We start from the raw sequence: 17,766 nt of genomic DNA on the forward strand, positions 1-17,766 counted from the left end.
AAGACCACTTGGCTGCATCATAGAGGTTTCTACAGATGTGGTTCGAATCCTTGTAAGATATGCTCATTTGTTCAGCCCACAAAAACGTTCCACGATTCTGAAGGTGCTAAGAATTTCTCTATAAAGACATACATCAACTGCAACAGTGAATCAATAAATGCATCAAATTGCACTCAGTGCACTCAATGATATATATGTTGGATGTACCATTAGAAAGTTCAAAACTAGGATCTTAGAACACCTTGGTTATGTAAGAAATACCACAATCATCAATATCTCTAATGCAGCCAGACACTTTATCACATATCACAACAACAGGTCAGTTAAAACATTTAAGTCCTTTGCCATAGAAAGGGTTAATAGTCCAGTCCGAGGGGGCAATTTGAGACATCGTCTACTTGACAGGGAGGCCTCCTGGATCTATGGCCTTAAAACTAGGTATCCCCAGGGTCTTAATCTCATAAAATAACTAATGTTCCACTATTGATTGTAGGTAGGAGGAAACCTTGTGCCACTAGTTTCTTTGAATGCTGGAAGGACAATTACACAGGGGTTTAAACTTTGCATATGGCTGGTATTTATGCCCTTCCATTATTTGATGGTGGCCCCACATATAGTATTGATTATTGCTCTTTTCGTGATGTTTTGCTAGTGGCTTAAGAATGCAGGTACTTGATAAAAGGTACTTACGTCTCTTGTCTAAGAAACAGCAACAATGTATACAGCTGCTTGTTCCAGCCAGTAGTTGTTTAGTTTAACATTGTAACTTTTTGTTTACATTCATGTAATTTTAGCCTGTTGATATGGTCTCCCCTTCCTTTGCGTGAGTATGCATTCACTGCATTGTTTACATCTGGTCGGTATGAATACATATAAATTTATTTATATTGACATTACACCATCTAAAGTCGTGGCTGTTTTGATACAGCAACACATATTCTTGTTTATGCTTCAGTATTTTCACACTTTACTTACCTGGTGTAGTAGTACACGCCCTCCTGGATTTCAGGTGTTGTTCAGAGTTGATTTGCGCTCCAGCGCATTCCTGCTGTGTTGCACTGCGTTCCACCTGCAACGACCGGATGTAAACTTCAGAATAGCATCATTTTGTCTATGATAAGCCATGAACAAGGACATAAGTGTTGTCCGAAACGCGTAGGCATCAGCTAATATCACTAACCACCCTTGCATTTGATATATATATTTTTAAGAAGTTTTGAAATAAAATTGGAACGGGTTTTACGTTTAAACTATTTCGCGCTGGATCACTGCTTCTCTTCCGCTTCTAATTAAAAAAAGATGAATGTGGTCATTTTCAGAGTGTGCTTGGCATGCACATTTTATGTAAATTACCAGACTCCTCTAAAACGTCTCCGCCAGGCAGCCTCACAGGAAGTTCTCTGCATGCCCAGCGGCGCAATGTCAAACTCCCACAACCGCCTTCAGCATAGGCTGAAAGGAACGGAGCTGAGAGTAAAATAAATAAATAAATATGGTGCTGTCATACTAATTTATGCACTAAATTCTTGAACGATGGATGTCTGAATTGCTAGTCTGACAGCCGCTCTGTACGATGCTTCGTAATTCAGTCGTTCAGTGGTCCTGCTCTGAACTTCAATTTGTGAGTCAATTACTGAGGTAGCAGTCTGCTGATATAGACGTGTATGTATGTATACGTATATGTGTGTGTGTATGTATATATGTATATATATATATATATATATATATATATATATATATATATAGGTGTGTGTGTGTGTGTGTGTGTATATATGTGTGTGTGTGTGTGTATATATATATATATATATATAAGAGAGAGAGAGACATAGAACACAGCAACGGCACCAGGACTTCAGGTAGATGAAAGCAAAAAGTGGATTTATTCACCTCAGTAAAGCAACGTTTCGGTTCAACAGGAACCTTTCTCAAGCCATCAATGGCTTGACAAAGGAGGTAAAGAAATGGATCCAGCGCTGGAATTTAGTGCATCTGTTAAAAACGGGAAAACTTCTTCCAAGTTTTATTTTCATAAAGTTTAAGAGCAGTGAAATGAAATAGGTACGGGTTTTGTCCAGAGTACAAAGGATGATTGCCAATCATCCTTTGTACGCTGCAGAGGTCACGTGGGATGAAACGTCATCTCAGGAGGCCGGCCTTGACGAAGACTCACAGAAATCTGGGCAAGTATAACTTTTTTTTTGTTTTGATTCTGAGTTTGTTTTTTTTGCTGTGGAATCGCAGCTTTTCTGTGGCAAAAATTAGTTAAAAAAAACATCTGTGAACCTTTGGTAAAATAAATCCAGTTTTTATGTGGAGTATTGCTTCTTCATTGCTTACTGATGGTGTGTGTGTGTGTGTGTGTGTGTGTGTGTGTGTGTGTGTGTGTGTGTGTGTGTGTATATATATATATATATAATATATATATATATATATATATAGTATCTTACAGTTGCATCATAGCTAATATCCAGAGTAACCTTCATTTGCAGCATGGACAGCAGCTAGACGTGCTGGGAGTGACTCAATAAGGTGCTGGTAGGTTGTCTCGGGTATCTGGAGCCATGTTAACTGCAGTCCATCTCACATTTTCTGGAAGATTGAGGTGGTCCCACAGATGCTCCATTGGTTTCAAGTCTGGCATATGAGGGGGCCAGGAAAGTACTTGGAAGTCTTGGTCATGCTCTTCCAACCACTGTCTGACATTTCTAGCCGTATGACATGTCGTATTGTCTTGCTGGAAGATTCCATCTGCCCCAGGGAAGACAAACCACATGTATGGGTGGACGTGATCTGCAACGATGGATTCCTACCCAAAACGGTTCAAGGTCTCCAGACCATAACGCTGCCGCCACCAGTTTGTGTTCTTCCAGCAATAGTTGCAGGGTGTTTGTTCTCTGACATTTCTCACCTGACATGCCAACGTTCACCCGTTCGATGAACCCGAAAACATGACTCATTGGAGAAGGCAACCCTTTGCCAATCATCAGTGGTCCAATTCGGATACTGCCGTACAAATTGAAGCCTTTTTTTTCAACATTTGTTAGCATAGGAACTGTGACCGTCCGTCTGCTTCGCAGCCCTATACGCAGTACGGCTTGCTGAATTGTTTTAGACGTATGTCTGGTAGCTAGATTTTCACGGTGAGCTGCTCCACTGTAGTGTGTTGTTTGACCCTCGCGTACCTTCGTTGCCGACGTTCAACTCTCACCACTGACAACTGGTGCTCCGCAGTTTCCACATAGTCTATTCCCAATGGTACCATTTGTCCACTCACGATACACTTTCACCAGAGCAGCATGCGAACAGTTCACAAACTGTGCGGTTTGAGAAATACTGCCACCCTCGGCCCGAAAGCCAATAATCATCCCTTTTTGCAACTCCGATCAATATCCCCTTTTACCCATTGCAACAACGAGTGATATGTGTTCAGACAGCCTATCGCACACCTTATATACCCACCAAGCTAGCCCATGACACATCACTTCCTTCATGGGCTACGCGCTGCCGATGTCGAAAGTAGGAGATCGTAATAATGTGACTGTACTTTGTATATATATATATGTGTGTGTGTGTGTGTGTGTATATATATATATATATTATATTATAACATTTTATAAGCATGGTATTTATAATTTTATATTGTATTATGTTTGTGGCAGATAGCGAAGCTGCGCAGTGAATTGGAGGTGGTGAACGGAAATGTTAAAGTCATGTCCGAGATGTTGACCGAATTGGTTCCTCAGAAAGCTACACAGTCGGATTTGGAGTTATTGCAGGTAGGAAGCAGGGAAAAACCATTCTTCTATTAACGCTTTCCCTGCTAAGGATGTATCTCATATGTCCTGGCAGGGGAGCACTTGCTACAAATAGACCTAGCTCATGCTAGATGGCGGCTACAGCAGGCTGAAGTGCAGCTCCCATTTCACCGTGTGAAGGAGCAGAGGGGGGGGGGGGCACGTGCTGACAGCATCTGTGATTACCCTCCTGTTCCTGTATGACTTTAGATGACCCCCTTGGACGGGGATAACATGAACTTTTGTCCGTGTTATTACCTCCTTTATCAATCAGTGATTGATAAGGGGGTGATAATGTGAGGAAAAATAATCCTCATATATGCGGGGGACTTTTTTCTCAACAAAAAGGGGTGAGAAGATGGTCAATAAATAGCCTTCTAAGCAACTGACCACTACCCAGACTTTTACCAGCTTCCGGATCACGGCGTCAAGTAACTCGCACTAGGCACTTAGACCACACGAACTAAGAAATCATCAATAAAGTTAATACAATAAGTTGTATTTTATACATAGAATGTTTGTGTGGTTTCTACAACTTCGTTCACATCTGCGTTGGGGTCCCGTTCTGACGTTCCGTCGGAATGGGACCCTAAACAGACACAAACGGAAACCAGAGGTTTACGTCCCCATCACCATTGATTTCAGCGCCCATGGCTTCCGTTTGTTTCTGTTGTGCACCGGACCTGTCGTTTTGCCGATGGTGATGGGGACGTAAACCTCTGGTTTCCGATTGTGTCTGTTCAGGGTCCCGTTCTAACGGAACGTCAGAAAGGGAGCCCAACGCAGATGTGAACGAAGCCTAAAAGTTGTTTTTTTAGAGTTTGCTAGCATTGCTTTTTGTTATCACATTTGCAAATGAAGGCCAAATATTGTGGGGCCTCAATCTCAATGTTTTTGAGCACAAGTTCTTGTTATTGAAAACACTGGTGGTATATACAAACTTTGCAAACCTTGATCGATTTTTTATTTTTAATTTATTTATTTTTTTTTTGTTTGTGCGCCTGTTTTTATGTGAGTTTTAGGCGCATATGTAAGATTTAATGACGTTTTTCAATTCTGTAGATTTGTCACAAAATTACATGAAGGTGGTGACAGCTGTAAACAGCATGTTAAGACAACTGCAATATTCAGATTGTCTGCTTTCAGAAAATATATAGCGTGTTGAGGTGCACTATTCAAGGTGTGTAATCCTTTTTTTTGTTTTTTTGTTTTTTATACATTTAGCTTAATAAAATTTCCAGCTTAAAACCAGATTTTTTTTTGTTCAGGTCTGGTGATTTTGTGCCGATATTTTCATGTAGACATAGGCATAAGTGACTTGTGTGAACTCTTTTGAAATTTTTTTTTTTAAAACCTTTTTAACGAAAAATTAGACTTTAATGCTTAATTACATAGAGGTGTCAAAGTTTATAAAGTGCTGAGTAACATTTTGACAATGTTCTAGATGTTCACGTTCAGAAAATATACAGATAATGGGGTTTAGTATGAAATTTTTATTTTATAATTCAGGTTTTATTTGTACATGTCAAAAGAGCAAAAACTGTCCCAGCTACCAGAAGTACAATATGTATTGAAACCCCTGGCAGCAAAAGGGGTTTACACTGTGTCCTATATTCTTCCTTGATGTCTGATTTTGATGTGTATTGGACATGTTAAGGTGGGTTTACACAGCACGATTTTCTGAACTACTGACAATTGATTTTGTGTTTTGGAAAATCACAGCCAACAAACTGATGGACATTTCCGTCAGTAGTATTCTTAATGGGAAGGAAACTCGTGAGAGCTGTGCAGTAGGCAGCATTGACTTGTGTAAATGAAAAGGGCACTACTATTTACCTAGTGGTGTCCGGTTGTCCAGAATCCATTCCACTTCTTCTTTATTTTTATTTTTCCAAGTCTAGTTAGATTATATAACTAGCTATTATATTTGCACCTCTTTTGACCTATATATTGCTTATTTTGTTTATATACTTATTATGTTTCTCCATGACATCTCTCTGACTGCACTGTTCATGTCAAACTGGTTGCTTTATCGCTTACCCCATTCCCCAATTTCTCTTTTATTTCCGTTTACGGGAAAAAAAAGTTACTACAAGCATTAACATTTGCAACGTTTTACAGTGGTTGATTCTCTCCATTCAAACCTGCCAATTGTCGTTATGATTGCAGGAATAAAAGTGAATTGTGACAATAATTGGCCAGTGTACATAGGCCTTTAGTGCATTTGGAAATGTACTGCTAACTTCACTTTCGGTGGCTCTACACATCATCCACTAACAGATTCCATGCATAGTGGGAAGAGATTTGCTTGCTCAGCCAAAGCAATAGCCAGTTGGATCATGTCGATTTTGTTTTGTGTATGTAAGCAACTAAATGTAACACTGATCCAGTCACTCTGTATCTAAAGAAGAATAGAAGATTAAACTTCTTACTTTTTTTTATTTATTTATAAAAGACTGTCTATAATTGCAAAGGAGTTGCATTTTTGTTTCAAACACAATCTAAACTAAAAACGTACAAGCAGTTGTACGGTTTGTCTCTTTTATTGAGCACATTGAGTAAACATCCATGGTGCATAGAGAAAAAGTAAATGAAGCTTTGTGTTAATGACTTCTCCAAGAGCTAATTGGCAAAAGGTGTTTCAATAAAGGAGATGAGATTGGAAGTGTGGGTTTCACAGGTGCTTTGCCTATTAAATAAAGGCACACAAAGCCTGGTTACTGACCAATCTGTTCTCAAAAAAGATTGGTTAGTGTGAACCATGTCTCAAGACAGACAGCTTTTTGAAGACGTGTTACAGAGACGCAGAATGTTTAAAGGCTGCAAAAGCCTTTTTAAAGACCTGGGTGTACATCAACATACAGATTAATTTTGTACAAATGTGCAAAATTCAGGACTGTTGCTACTTTCCCTAGGAGTGGTTGTTCTGTTAAGATCAGCCCAAGAGCACAATGGGCAATCCTGAAAGAAAGAACACAAAGGGAACAGCAAAAGATCTACTGAAGACTCTATAAACTACAAAAACCGCTGTACATATGTCCACTGTTAGAAAAATACTAAACTAGAATAATGTTCATAGAAAGACCGCACAAAGAAAGTCACTAATGTCCAAAACAAATTACTTTGTGGCCCGTCAAGTTTGCCCGAGACCAATTGGATGTTCCACAATGCTTCTGGGAAAAGTGTTCTTTAGACAGATAAGATAAGTGGACGTTTTTAGCACAAATGCACAACTCTGTAAAAAGGACACTGCAGAACTACTATTAAATGTAAATTTTTTATTAGTTTCCACAGTCATATAAAATAGCAACTTTCAGAAAATGATAAAATTTCGCAAAGTTGAGGGATAATCACAGGAATCAAAAATAATAAATCTCTATCACTTATATACAACATAGTAGAAAATAAGGAAAACAAATAAAATAAAACCGAGAAAAACACATACAACATTTGAGACATTGCTCACATATACACTCTGAAGATACAATACATCACTACAAATATCAACACCTTTGCATATTAATCACCGTGATCCTAAGGCTGGATTCACACGAACGTGGCGTTTTTCGCGCGCAAAAATCACTTGCCAGCTCCGTGTGTCATCCGTGTATGATGCATAGAGATGAGGCTAGCCGACGCCCGTCACTGTCCAAGGTGCTGAAAGAGCTAACTGATCGGCAGTAACTCTTTCAGCACCCTCGACAGTGAATTCCGATCACCATATCTAGCAACCGGTTAAAAAAAAAAAAAGAGGTTCGTACTTACCGAGAACTTCCCGGCCGTTGCCTTGGTGACGCGTCCTTGGTGACGCGCCTCTCTTGACATCTGGCCCCACCTCCCTGGATGACGCGGCAGTCCATGTGACCGCTGCAGCCTGTGCTTGGCCTGTGATTGGCTGCAGCTGTCACTTGGACTGAATTGTCATCCCGGGAGGTCAGACTGGAGGAAGAAGCCGGGAGTTATCGGTAAGTTAGAACTTTTTTTTTTTTTTAACACGTTCATGTATATTGTGATCGGAAGTCACTGTCCAGGGTGCTGAAACAGTTTAACTCTTTCAGCACCCTGGACAGTGACTGTCTCCTGACGTCGCGTACCGGATATTTTTTTGCCGGGTTCGGCCAAAACGAGTTCGGCCGAACCCGGTGAAGTTCGGTTCGGTTGTCCGGGTTCGCTCTTCTCAAAGACACTCCATTTGGATGTTTGTAAACAGAAAAGCACGTGGTGCTTTTCTGTTTACATTCATCCTTTTGACAGCTGTTGCGCGAATCACGCAGTTCGCACGGAAGTGCTTCCGTGCGGCATGCGTGGTTTTCACGCACCCATTGACTTCAATGGGTGCGTGATGCGTTGAAAACGCTGAATCAACGGACATGTCGTGAGTTTTTTGCAACGGACCAACGCAGCGCAAAACTCACGCACATGTCTGCACGGCCCCATAGACTAATATAAGTCCGTGCAACGCGCGTTGCACGCGCGTATATCCCGTTCGTCTGAATAAAGCCTAAAAAAAAGACCACTAATAGACCCTATAGACCTCAGACCAAAGTTTAATCAACATCCCCAATCTGACGATTGTGACACCTGCAAATTTTTATGGAGTAGAATTGCTTATATGAAGCACCTGAGACGTGTAATATGAAACCCATGAATCCCATCTATTATCAAACTGAATAATAGAATGAGACGATTTAACCAGCAGTCTTGCCATATTATGTGCGAATTGTACATGTTGACATAATTCTTTGGCAGTTAAAGGAGTATTGGACTTCCAAGTTCTCGCAATCATGTATCTGGCCGCAAGTATAATATGACCTATCGCTGTTCGCACCTCCACATCAAATATTGACATGCCAATAAAACACATTGCAAATGTAGGTTGTATGTGAACTCAGAGACCAGTAACAGATTTTATAAGACCTGCCGTTGCCAGCAAAAATGAGTAAACTAGGGGACAATCCCACCAAACGTGTCTGTATGTACCTATCAAGCCTTCAGCCTCTCCAGCAATAATATGGATAAGTGGGGTTCATTTTAGAAATATGCACGGGAGTAAGGTACCAGCGCAACATAATTTTAAAGGATTTCTCCCAATAACTTTGCACTCTTGAATATTCCCTTAAGAACCTTGATTGCAGTTTACCATTCTTCCGAATTTATTGTTAACATTTAGATCTTGTTCCCATTTAAGAATATAAGAGGGGTCATTTATCAATTGTGGTTGCACTAACAATTTATAAAACGATGGAATCCCTCGAAGAGCAGGCCTAAGAGATAAAAAGAACTGATCTATAACCGTTGGGAATGTTGGTGAGTGAATTGAAGTTTTGTGTAGCGCATGACGGATTTGGAGGAACTTCTCTTGCAGGAAGAGAATGAGTACGGAAATATGTTCAAACGTGCGTAGGAAATCTCCAGAGTATAAAAGTCCAATTGTCTTTTACATCTGCTACCTTCCAATAACGGAGGTCCAGCTCAGGAATAAGTGTATTCAATAATTGTATGGGTAAATCTCCAAGAATAGTCCTATCTAATTCGAAGGTACATGTACAAAGCGATTTCCATGCAGAAATAGAAGCTGAAATACTGGACAATTTATTAGAAACCTTGTAAAAGGGGCGATGATGACATGCAAAATAATGCATTTAATGGGATCCCCAAATGTGCACTTTCAATGTCCACCCACCGTTTTTTGTGTGAATTGTTCCACCAAAATTTTGTTTGATCCAAAATAGCCGCCAAGTAATATTTTTTTTTCAAATCCGGTACTCCCATACTGCTTTTGGTCCAGTTTCTAGTCATGGTGCAAAATCTAATTCTAGGTTTCCGCCCTTCCCATATGAAGTCTGACAATTTTCTGCAATTTAGCAAAATAAGCGTTGGTCACCGGCACAATCACAGTCCGAAATAAATACATACAAATGGAAGGTAAAAGTAACATCTTAACAACAATAGCCACTCTAGTAACCCAGGTAAATAGTGATTTATTACGTTTCTGTACTAATTGAGACATCTTGGACAACAAGGGTATATAGTTAGACCCGAGAAAATCTTTACTGGAGCTTAGAGAAATACCCAGATAAGTAATACACATATCTTGCCAATGGTAAGGAAAACTCTCCTCCAACGAGGATTTAGTTAAAGGAGCTATACCTACATTCAGGATTTGCGACTTAGAAGGGTTAATTTTATAGTATGATGCATTCCCAAAATTTGTAATAATTTGTTGGAAAACTGGAATGGAAACAATAGGGTCTGTTATAGAAAGTATTACATCATCTGCATATAAGCCTATGGTGTGGGAGGAGATGCCTACTGATATACCGTGAACATGGACATGAATACAACGCAAGAATAGCAGACTTTATCATACCCTGAAATCCAAACTTGTCCAACATAGCCGACAAACATCCCCAGAAAACCCTGTCAAACGCCTTCTCCGCATCCAAAGCGAAAAGCAGAGAAGGCGTTCGAGAGGATTCCACCAGCTGAACAAGGTCCATAAACCGGCGAGTACTGTCTGAGGATTGTCTTCCTGCCACAAACCCAACTTGGTTGGGATGAATTAATTTCGGTAAGATATTCACCAACCTTAGCGATAAAATCTTAGCATAAAGCTTTAGATCTGTGTTGAGCAGCGATATCGGCCGAAAGTTAGCAGGAGTCGTGGGTTATTTCCCAGATTTGGGAAGGGTGATTATAGTAGCCTCCAACATCTCAGGCAGAAAGCAACCGTCCACCGCAGCCTTATTAAAACTATCTTCCAAAAATGGGGCCAAGATGCCAGAAAAATGTTTGAAATACAAATTAGAAAAATCATCAGGGCCCAGGGATTTAAAGGGTTGCAATGTGAGAATTGCCTTCTCTACCTCAAAAGTTGATATGGGAGCTGAAATATAATCTAATTGACTCGAAGACAAATGGTTCTTAGGAACCCATCAATGTCATCCTTTGTAGGCTGATGTACCAGTGGATCATTCTTTAAATTACAAAGAGAGCTATAATAGCTTCTAAATTGGTCTGCTAGAAGACATGTATCAGAGATTTTATTACCTTGACGATCAAGCAGGAACGCAGTACGTAAATTAGGGGAAGCTTGTTTTACCCGTTTAATTAACAACGCCCCCGCCCTATTGTTATGTACATAAAATTACATCTTTTTTTTTATAATAGTATTCATGCTTTTCTGCTAGTATGGTCTGCAACTGATTCCTTGGGGATTTTAGTTCTACTGACCGAGAAAGAAGAGGAACAGCCTTATTTTGGGATTCCAAAGTACGAATTTTCAAGAGCAAAATATTCGTTTCCTGTATGCGTTTTTTTCTTCGCTTGGGCACATGCGTGTATAAAGAGACCACGCATAAAGCCTTATGGGCATAACATCTACTGAATCCTTATTGATAGAGAAATAAGTTTCTAAGTTACCCCTTAATGTAGTAGCATGATCAGGGTGAGTTAAAATATGATCATTTAATCTCCACTGAGAGGGAGAAGAAGTAGTAAAATGTTCTTGTAAACGAATTTATATAGGGGCGTGATCCGACCAAGTAATATCCCCTATCGCAGAGGAACTAGTCTGAAGGAGGGCCAACTTATTAACACGAAAAGAAAAATTGATTCTTGAGTATGAGTTGCGAGGGGGGGGGGGGGGGAGTAAAGTCTTTTTCACTACCATGTTGACATCTCCAGATGTCGTAAAAATTGTCCTATACAATAGAAACCGCCAAGGAGTCAGTATGTCTACTAGTGGTGGTAGAATCTAGATTCGGGTCAAGTACGGTATTAAAGTCACCGCCAATAATCACAATCCCCTACTAATATCAGAAATTTTTGACATGAGAGGACCAAAATCTACAATGCCTCGTTTGAGGAAAATATACATTGATAAAAGTGTAAGTGACATTATTTATGTCACAAACTAAACCCAAATAACGTCCCTGTAAATCTGATAATATATCATGAAACGAAAAAGCTACAGAGTTGCGGATTGCAATTAATACTCCACTACGTTTAGCTGCACAAGACACCATGTATATATGAGGGAACGTTTTATGACTACATGCTGGGGCTTTGTGTTTATGAAAATGTGTCTCCTGAGCAAACAAAACATCACAGTTCAGAAGTTTAGCTTCCTTCCATAGCATACTACGCTTGAATGGGCTATTTTGCCCCTTAACATTAAGGGAAATGACTTTTATTACCGTAATGCATTATAGAATGAAAATAGGTAATTCTAGCACAGGCAGTCAAGTAAATTGTATTGACCGTATTATGGAACATGCATGCGTCAGAGCATAAATCAGAATGTACGAGAAAGGACATATAAACACTAAAAAAAAATAGCAATAACAGAACGACCAGCGAGGCTCGGTGCACTACATGCACCAGGGTCGGGTCTCCAGGAGGGAAATCAGGGGGAAAAAAACAACTGGAGTTGCCGGGAGCATCAAGTGCACCCGGTGTTACTCTTTTGTCGGGGCAAACGTCAAGCTCAGTGAACAATTTGCTCAGCTTTTAAATGTAGCAACCACAACCCCTGATTGGCAATTATTTTCTATAAGTCATGCATGATGTCCTCGTTTACCAGCAGTCTTCCATTCATCCTGAACTTTCCGAGGAGCAGCAGGAGTAGTAGTAGGAAAGGAGCCTGATAGAGCAATATTCCATTTAGGCAAAAATCGTAAACCGTCCTCCACCATATGTAACGTGCCTCTCCGGTTTACAATCAACTTTGTAGGAAATTCCCACTTATATGCAATAGCCACAGCTTGTAAGGCCTTCGTCACAGGCGAAAATGAGCGACGGGCTTGTAAAATAGTGGCTGAGAGGTCCGGGAACAGCAAAATAGACGCATATGGGTCAAGCAGTGGAGTCATTTTACGTGCAGCTTGCGGCAGATGGTCTTTAATATGAAAAAAATGCACTCTTTCTAATACATCTCAGGATAAAATCCAGAGGCCAGGTAAACGTAAATGTTTTATTGCTATGCAACGTGTTTCAACGCCGAACTGGCGTTTTCGTCAGGCATGGTGAACACAAAGAAAAGGACATGTATATATACAAAAAAGGAAGTCATCTGGTTAGGGCCAGTTCAGACTGGTCAATTAGGTAAAAAAAACGCCAAAAACTCAGGCGGGTCAGAGTTCAAAGGGTACAGTCTATTGGAATGACAATTAATAGTTTTTAATCAATAAACAAAGTAAAAACAATAAGAGAAATAAAAGACGAGTTGTCACGATAACAAACTTTTATTTAGTTGTTATATGACAATGTCGAGGGATGGCTAAGAACATTGTGTATGGGAGACGGCAGTGTTTTATTGTTGAATGGTTAACTGATGACATCGGGAGGGAACAGGTGGTGAACAAGTAGTAACCGATTTGTAGTTTATTTGTTTATTTAGAGCGTAAGACGTTTGTGTGTCTGAAACATGAGTGGTTACGTGTGAAAGTTGGATTTGTTACTTGTTGTCAAGGAGACCAACTATACTACGGTGGCCGACGCGGTCCAAAACAGGATGGAACGCACGGTGACCCACAAAACGCCAAAGGTCGCCGAGCTATGCAGCAGGAACAGTGAGAGATGAACAGAGAACGGATTGTCGAAAAGGAGTAGGTAAATATAGATTAAATGTGAGTGATGGAAACTAAACTTAATGTTTTCATTGGCATGACGCAGTGTTCCATGTGGTGGTTTGTTTTTATTTTTGTGTTTATTATTATTATTATTGATTGATTTGAGGGGTCGCTTGGTACAATTAGAATAATTATAGAGGTGAGGATGGCATCAATGAATTTTGTTGGGGCAATACCTGGATTCATTGGAATGAAAAGGTTGGTTCTAATGTCTGGACGAATGGGTGCATACCTTTGGATTTACTTTTAGAATTACTTAGAGAGGGAGCGTCTCTGTCGAGGATCGTTGGTGCATTAGGGTTTGTATATGAAACCGCAGATGCAGGACGAGGGGTTGTCTGGTTATTGTTAAGGGGCGGGGAAGGTGGATTAACTAGTTGATATAGTGTTAGTGGGAAATGCCGGAGCATTAGTGTCAAAGGAGTCCCATAGTTTCATATGTGGGCTGTTTCATTGTACTGTATAGATTTATGGATATTTAATATTAGGTATATGTACAAGTATGGGCTGGTGGGATCCAGAGGTTATTCAATGTTTAGGATTGGTTCAATAGTTAGTCTAGGGATGACTCTGTGATGTCATTTAAACCCAATGGGTATAGTGTATTCATTTTAAAAATCCAGAAATTTTCTCTTTGTTTTAATTTGTTGAATCTATTCGGGACGTCGGGGTGAATGTATTCAATGGGTGTGATTGTAATTTTATTTGATTGGCACTCATGTGCCTGAGAGAAGTGACGGGATACACTGTGTTTGAGATACCCAGTGTTAATATTGAACCGGTGATTATTGACTCGGGTTCTTAAGCATTGGGTGGTTCTACCGATGTACTGTAATTGGCACGGGCACTCTAAGAGGTAAATGACATAAGTGCTGCCACAGTTAAGGAGTGTTTGGATTGTGAATGTTTCATTGGTGACGGTGGAAGTGTAATTTGTATTTTTTGTGGCTTATGGTGTTGCAGCAGAGGCAGCGTGAATGTCCACATTTATAGGAACCTTTGAGATTGGAAAGAAAATTAGTGTGTGTTGTTGGGTGTTTCTTTATTCTGCTTGGAGCCAGAATATTTTTGAGGGTTAGGGAACGTGATGTTTGGTTTGTCTGGTAGAGTGTCCTTAAGATGCGGATCATTTTTTAGGATGTGCCAATGTTTGGAGAGAATGTTCCTAATCGTTTTATTACCTCTATTGTAGGTAGTGATGAAGTTGGTATTGGAGTTACTAGGGCCAGATTTGGGTTTCTCTATGGAGGGGTTTAAACAAGATTTTTGTGTAAGTTTCGAAGCTTTGGATCTTGCGCCTTTTATAAGGTTTATGGGAAAATATTTATCTTTGAATCTTTTTTCTAAGATTATGCACTCTTTGTTGAAGTCTTTATCGGTGCTGCAGTTCTTCCTTATCCTCCTGAATTGCCCAAAATGGATGTTTTTGAGCCAAGGGCGATAGTGGGCGCTTCTAAAATCTATATAACTGTTAACGTCTACTAATTTAAAATGTGTATTTGTCGTAAATTTGTTGCTGTCGTTGTCGTAATTGATGGTGAGATCCAGAAAATCTATGGAGGTGGGGGAAAATGTGTGTGTGAATGATAGGTCGTAGTTGTTGTTTAAAGTTTCAATGAAGCGAGCGGCCTCCTCCTCAGTGCCTTTCCATAATATAAACAGGTCGTCGATGTACCGTTTATATAGCATTACGTTGTTTTTATAGGGGTGTTCACCATGGATGTGTGTTTTTTCGAAGGATCCCATGTAAAGGTTGGCATAGGAGGGTGCAAAGCGGGTGCCCATAGCACATCCTTTAATCTGGTGGTAAAAGCTGCTGTTGAAGCTGAAGATGTTATGTTTAAGGATGAATTCGATACAGTTGATTAGGAAATCTACCTGGGGTTCGGGGATTGTATTAGTGGATGAGAGGAATGAATGGGCTACTTCTATGCCTTTGTTATGGGGGATGTTACTGTACAGTGCCGTTACGTCTGCTATTAAAAAACTGATTGGGGATGTTGAAGGGTCAAAATTTAGGTCATTTAAATCTCTAATTAATTGTGTGGAATCCTTGAGGTGGGATGGTAAGGTGAGGACAAGGGGTTGGAGGTGAAGGTCAATGAAATGTGAAAGATTGCTTGTGAGGGAGTCTATTCCCGAAATGATGGGGCGTCCGGGCGGATCGATTAATGATTTGTGAATTTTTGGCAGGTGGTAGATGAAGGGCATGTTTGGGAAGGTGACAGTTAAGAAACGCTTCTCTTTTTTATTTATCAGTCCTGACTTGGCAGCTGACTCAATGAGGTCTTTATATTCTTGTGTATAAGTGGATAATGGGTTGGTAGTGAGTTTTCTGTAGAAAGTAGTGTCGCTACGAATCCTCATGCTCTCATCAAAATACTTGTGTCTATCCTGGATAACTATGCCCCCGCCCCCCCTTTGTCGGCTGGGCGAATTATAATTTCTTGGTTCTTTTGGAGATTTTTCATGGCTCTTCTTTCATGATTAGTTAGGTTGTCAATATAGTGGAATGGTAGGTCTAGTGTCCTAAATTCGTTGCTAACCAGGGACGAGAATGTTTCTATCATTGGGCCCTGGTGGTGGGTCGGGTAAAAATTAGACTTAGGGTGGACTTCCACTGAGATGGCATTGAGTGTGGAGGGGTTTCCAGGTAATTCAATGATTGGACCTGCTGTGGTGGTGGATTTGGTCATAGCAAATTGTCTGGTGAGTGTGAGTTTTCTTATGAACCTGTTAAGGTCCATAAAAAGTTCAAAACTGTCAGTTGATGCTGTGGGGCAGAAAGAGAGGCCCCTATTCAAAAGGCTATGCTCGGAACTGTTTAAGATGTGTAGTGACAGATTAAACAATTTTACTGTTGGACCAGGTTCCTCTTTTTGTTGAGTGATAGATGTTGGTTTGGTGCGTTTTTTGCCTCCTCTCCGTCCTCTAGGTCTATGTCTAATTTTCTTTTGGTCTTTATTTTTTGAATTTTTGGAAAGAAATGAGTTATGGTTTGGGCTTTGGGACTTATGATGTAGGGGATCAGGATGTCCTTGCTCACCACAGTGGGGGTTAGTGGAGGTCTGACTAACTGGGAGGGCAGTCCTAAAAAAGACGTTGTTGCGTATGTAAAGTCTAGGACCGATGTGGCCAGGTCCATATTGGGGTTTGTGAAACCCTGGGTTGTATTATGGTCCTCTGGTGGGCTGTGGAAATGGTCCTCGGGTGAAATTGGATCGGTGAAATAGGGAGTATTGTGTATTGATAATTAGAGTAGAGATGAGAAATTGTTGCCATTGTCCTCATCTATGTCGTCTGTGGAGTCATTGGTCAGGGATATGGGGGAATGGATAATGGAGGGTAGGGGGACTTCCATTGGTTCAGAAGTAGAGGGTAACCGAGATAGATGGATAGCTAGGTCAGAGGATTTGAAGGCGTTCATTGGTACCATGGGGCTGAAATGTCTATATGAGGGATGGTAATTGGGTTCTGGAATGGGGTTTAGGGTGGGGATTGGAACTGTGTCGTGACAACTGGATTTGGGGACAGGTGTTGGAGTGTTAGTTCTCGAAGGGTGGTTTTGGGTCTCTGAAAGATTTACTTGTTTTCTTTGTAATGTTGTCTCGTTTATTCGGTTGATAGGTCTGGACTTACAGCAGGTCTTTCAGGAACAGCTCTAAGTCATGACTCTATCCTGTGGGGTTGCAGGATTAGGTTTGCCCAAAGTATTCCTATTTTGAGTGTTGACATAATCAGGCAAAATGGTATCATTGTGAGGGATAGGTAGGGTGCTGGACTTCCAGTCACCTACAGGGTTAATGGCATAATCTGCCTGGTCTCTTTTTAGTTTTTTCACTTTTTTTAAAAAGAGATCTCTTTCATAGGTGATCAGTCTCCTGCTGGTGGATTCCTCTAATTTAGAGAAATCACAATGATCGCTGAAGTGTAGTAGTTGCTCCTTGATCGTGAGGATATCCGACAGGAGGGCATTGCTAAGCATAGTACGTTTAGTGTGCAGTCTTTCTAGGAAACCTAGATGGCATACATCTATAACGGACTTCCAGTCAGTGCTGAAAGTTAGGTCTGTGGGGTACGGGTTAGTGATTAATAACCTTAAACCTCTAGGAGTGATGTTACCAGAAATATACAGTGATAGAAATTGACAGTCAATGTTCTGCAGGGCCTCCTTTTTCAAGAGGTCTTCCAAAGATAAGTATAAGTCAGTCATCTTTTGAGTTTCTGCAAGTGATGAATTGTTACTCACTATGTGAGAATGTCCTGGCAGGGTGTCGGTCCCAATGGATTCAAGGATGAGCCGTTCGCGGAGTCGGTTCCTTTCGTTGGTGAAATCCAAC

At 40.5% G+C, this 17,766-nt stretch overlaps 1 protein-coding gene across 3 annotated transcripts in view; it reads left to right on the forward strand.

The window, feature by feature from the left end:
• The window catches only part of TOM1 (target of myb1 membrane trafficking protein), a 210,576-nt gene that overhangs the window by 110,861 nt on the left and 81,949 nt on the right, over positions 1-17,766 (forward strand). For all 3 annotated transcript variants that reach the window (XM_075833699.1, XM_075833698.1, XM_075833700.1), the window contains exon 7: positions 3,660-3,776. In XM_075833699.1, the coding sequence (XP_075689814.1) occupies positions 3,660-3,776 (117 nt within the window). The remainder of the gene's footprint in view (positions 1-3,659; positions 3,777-17,766) is intronic.

The sequence above is a fragment of the Rhinoderma darwinii genome, chromosome 7 (genome assembly GCF_050947455.1).
Source record: "Rhinoderma darwinii isolate aRhiDar2 chromosome 7, aRhiDar2.hap1, whole genome shotgun sequence".
NCBI classification, from domain to species: domain Eukaryota; kingdom Metazoa; phylum Chordata; class Amphibia; order Anura; family Rhinodermatidae; genus Rhinoderma; species Rhinoderma darwinii.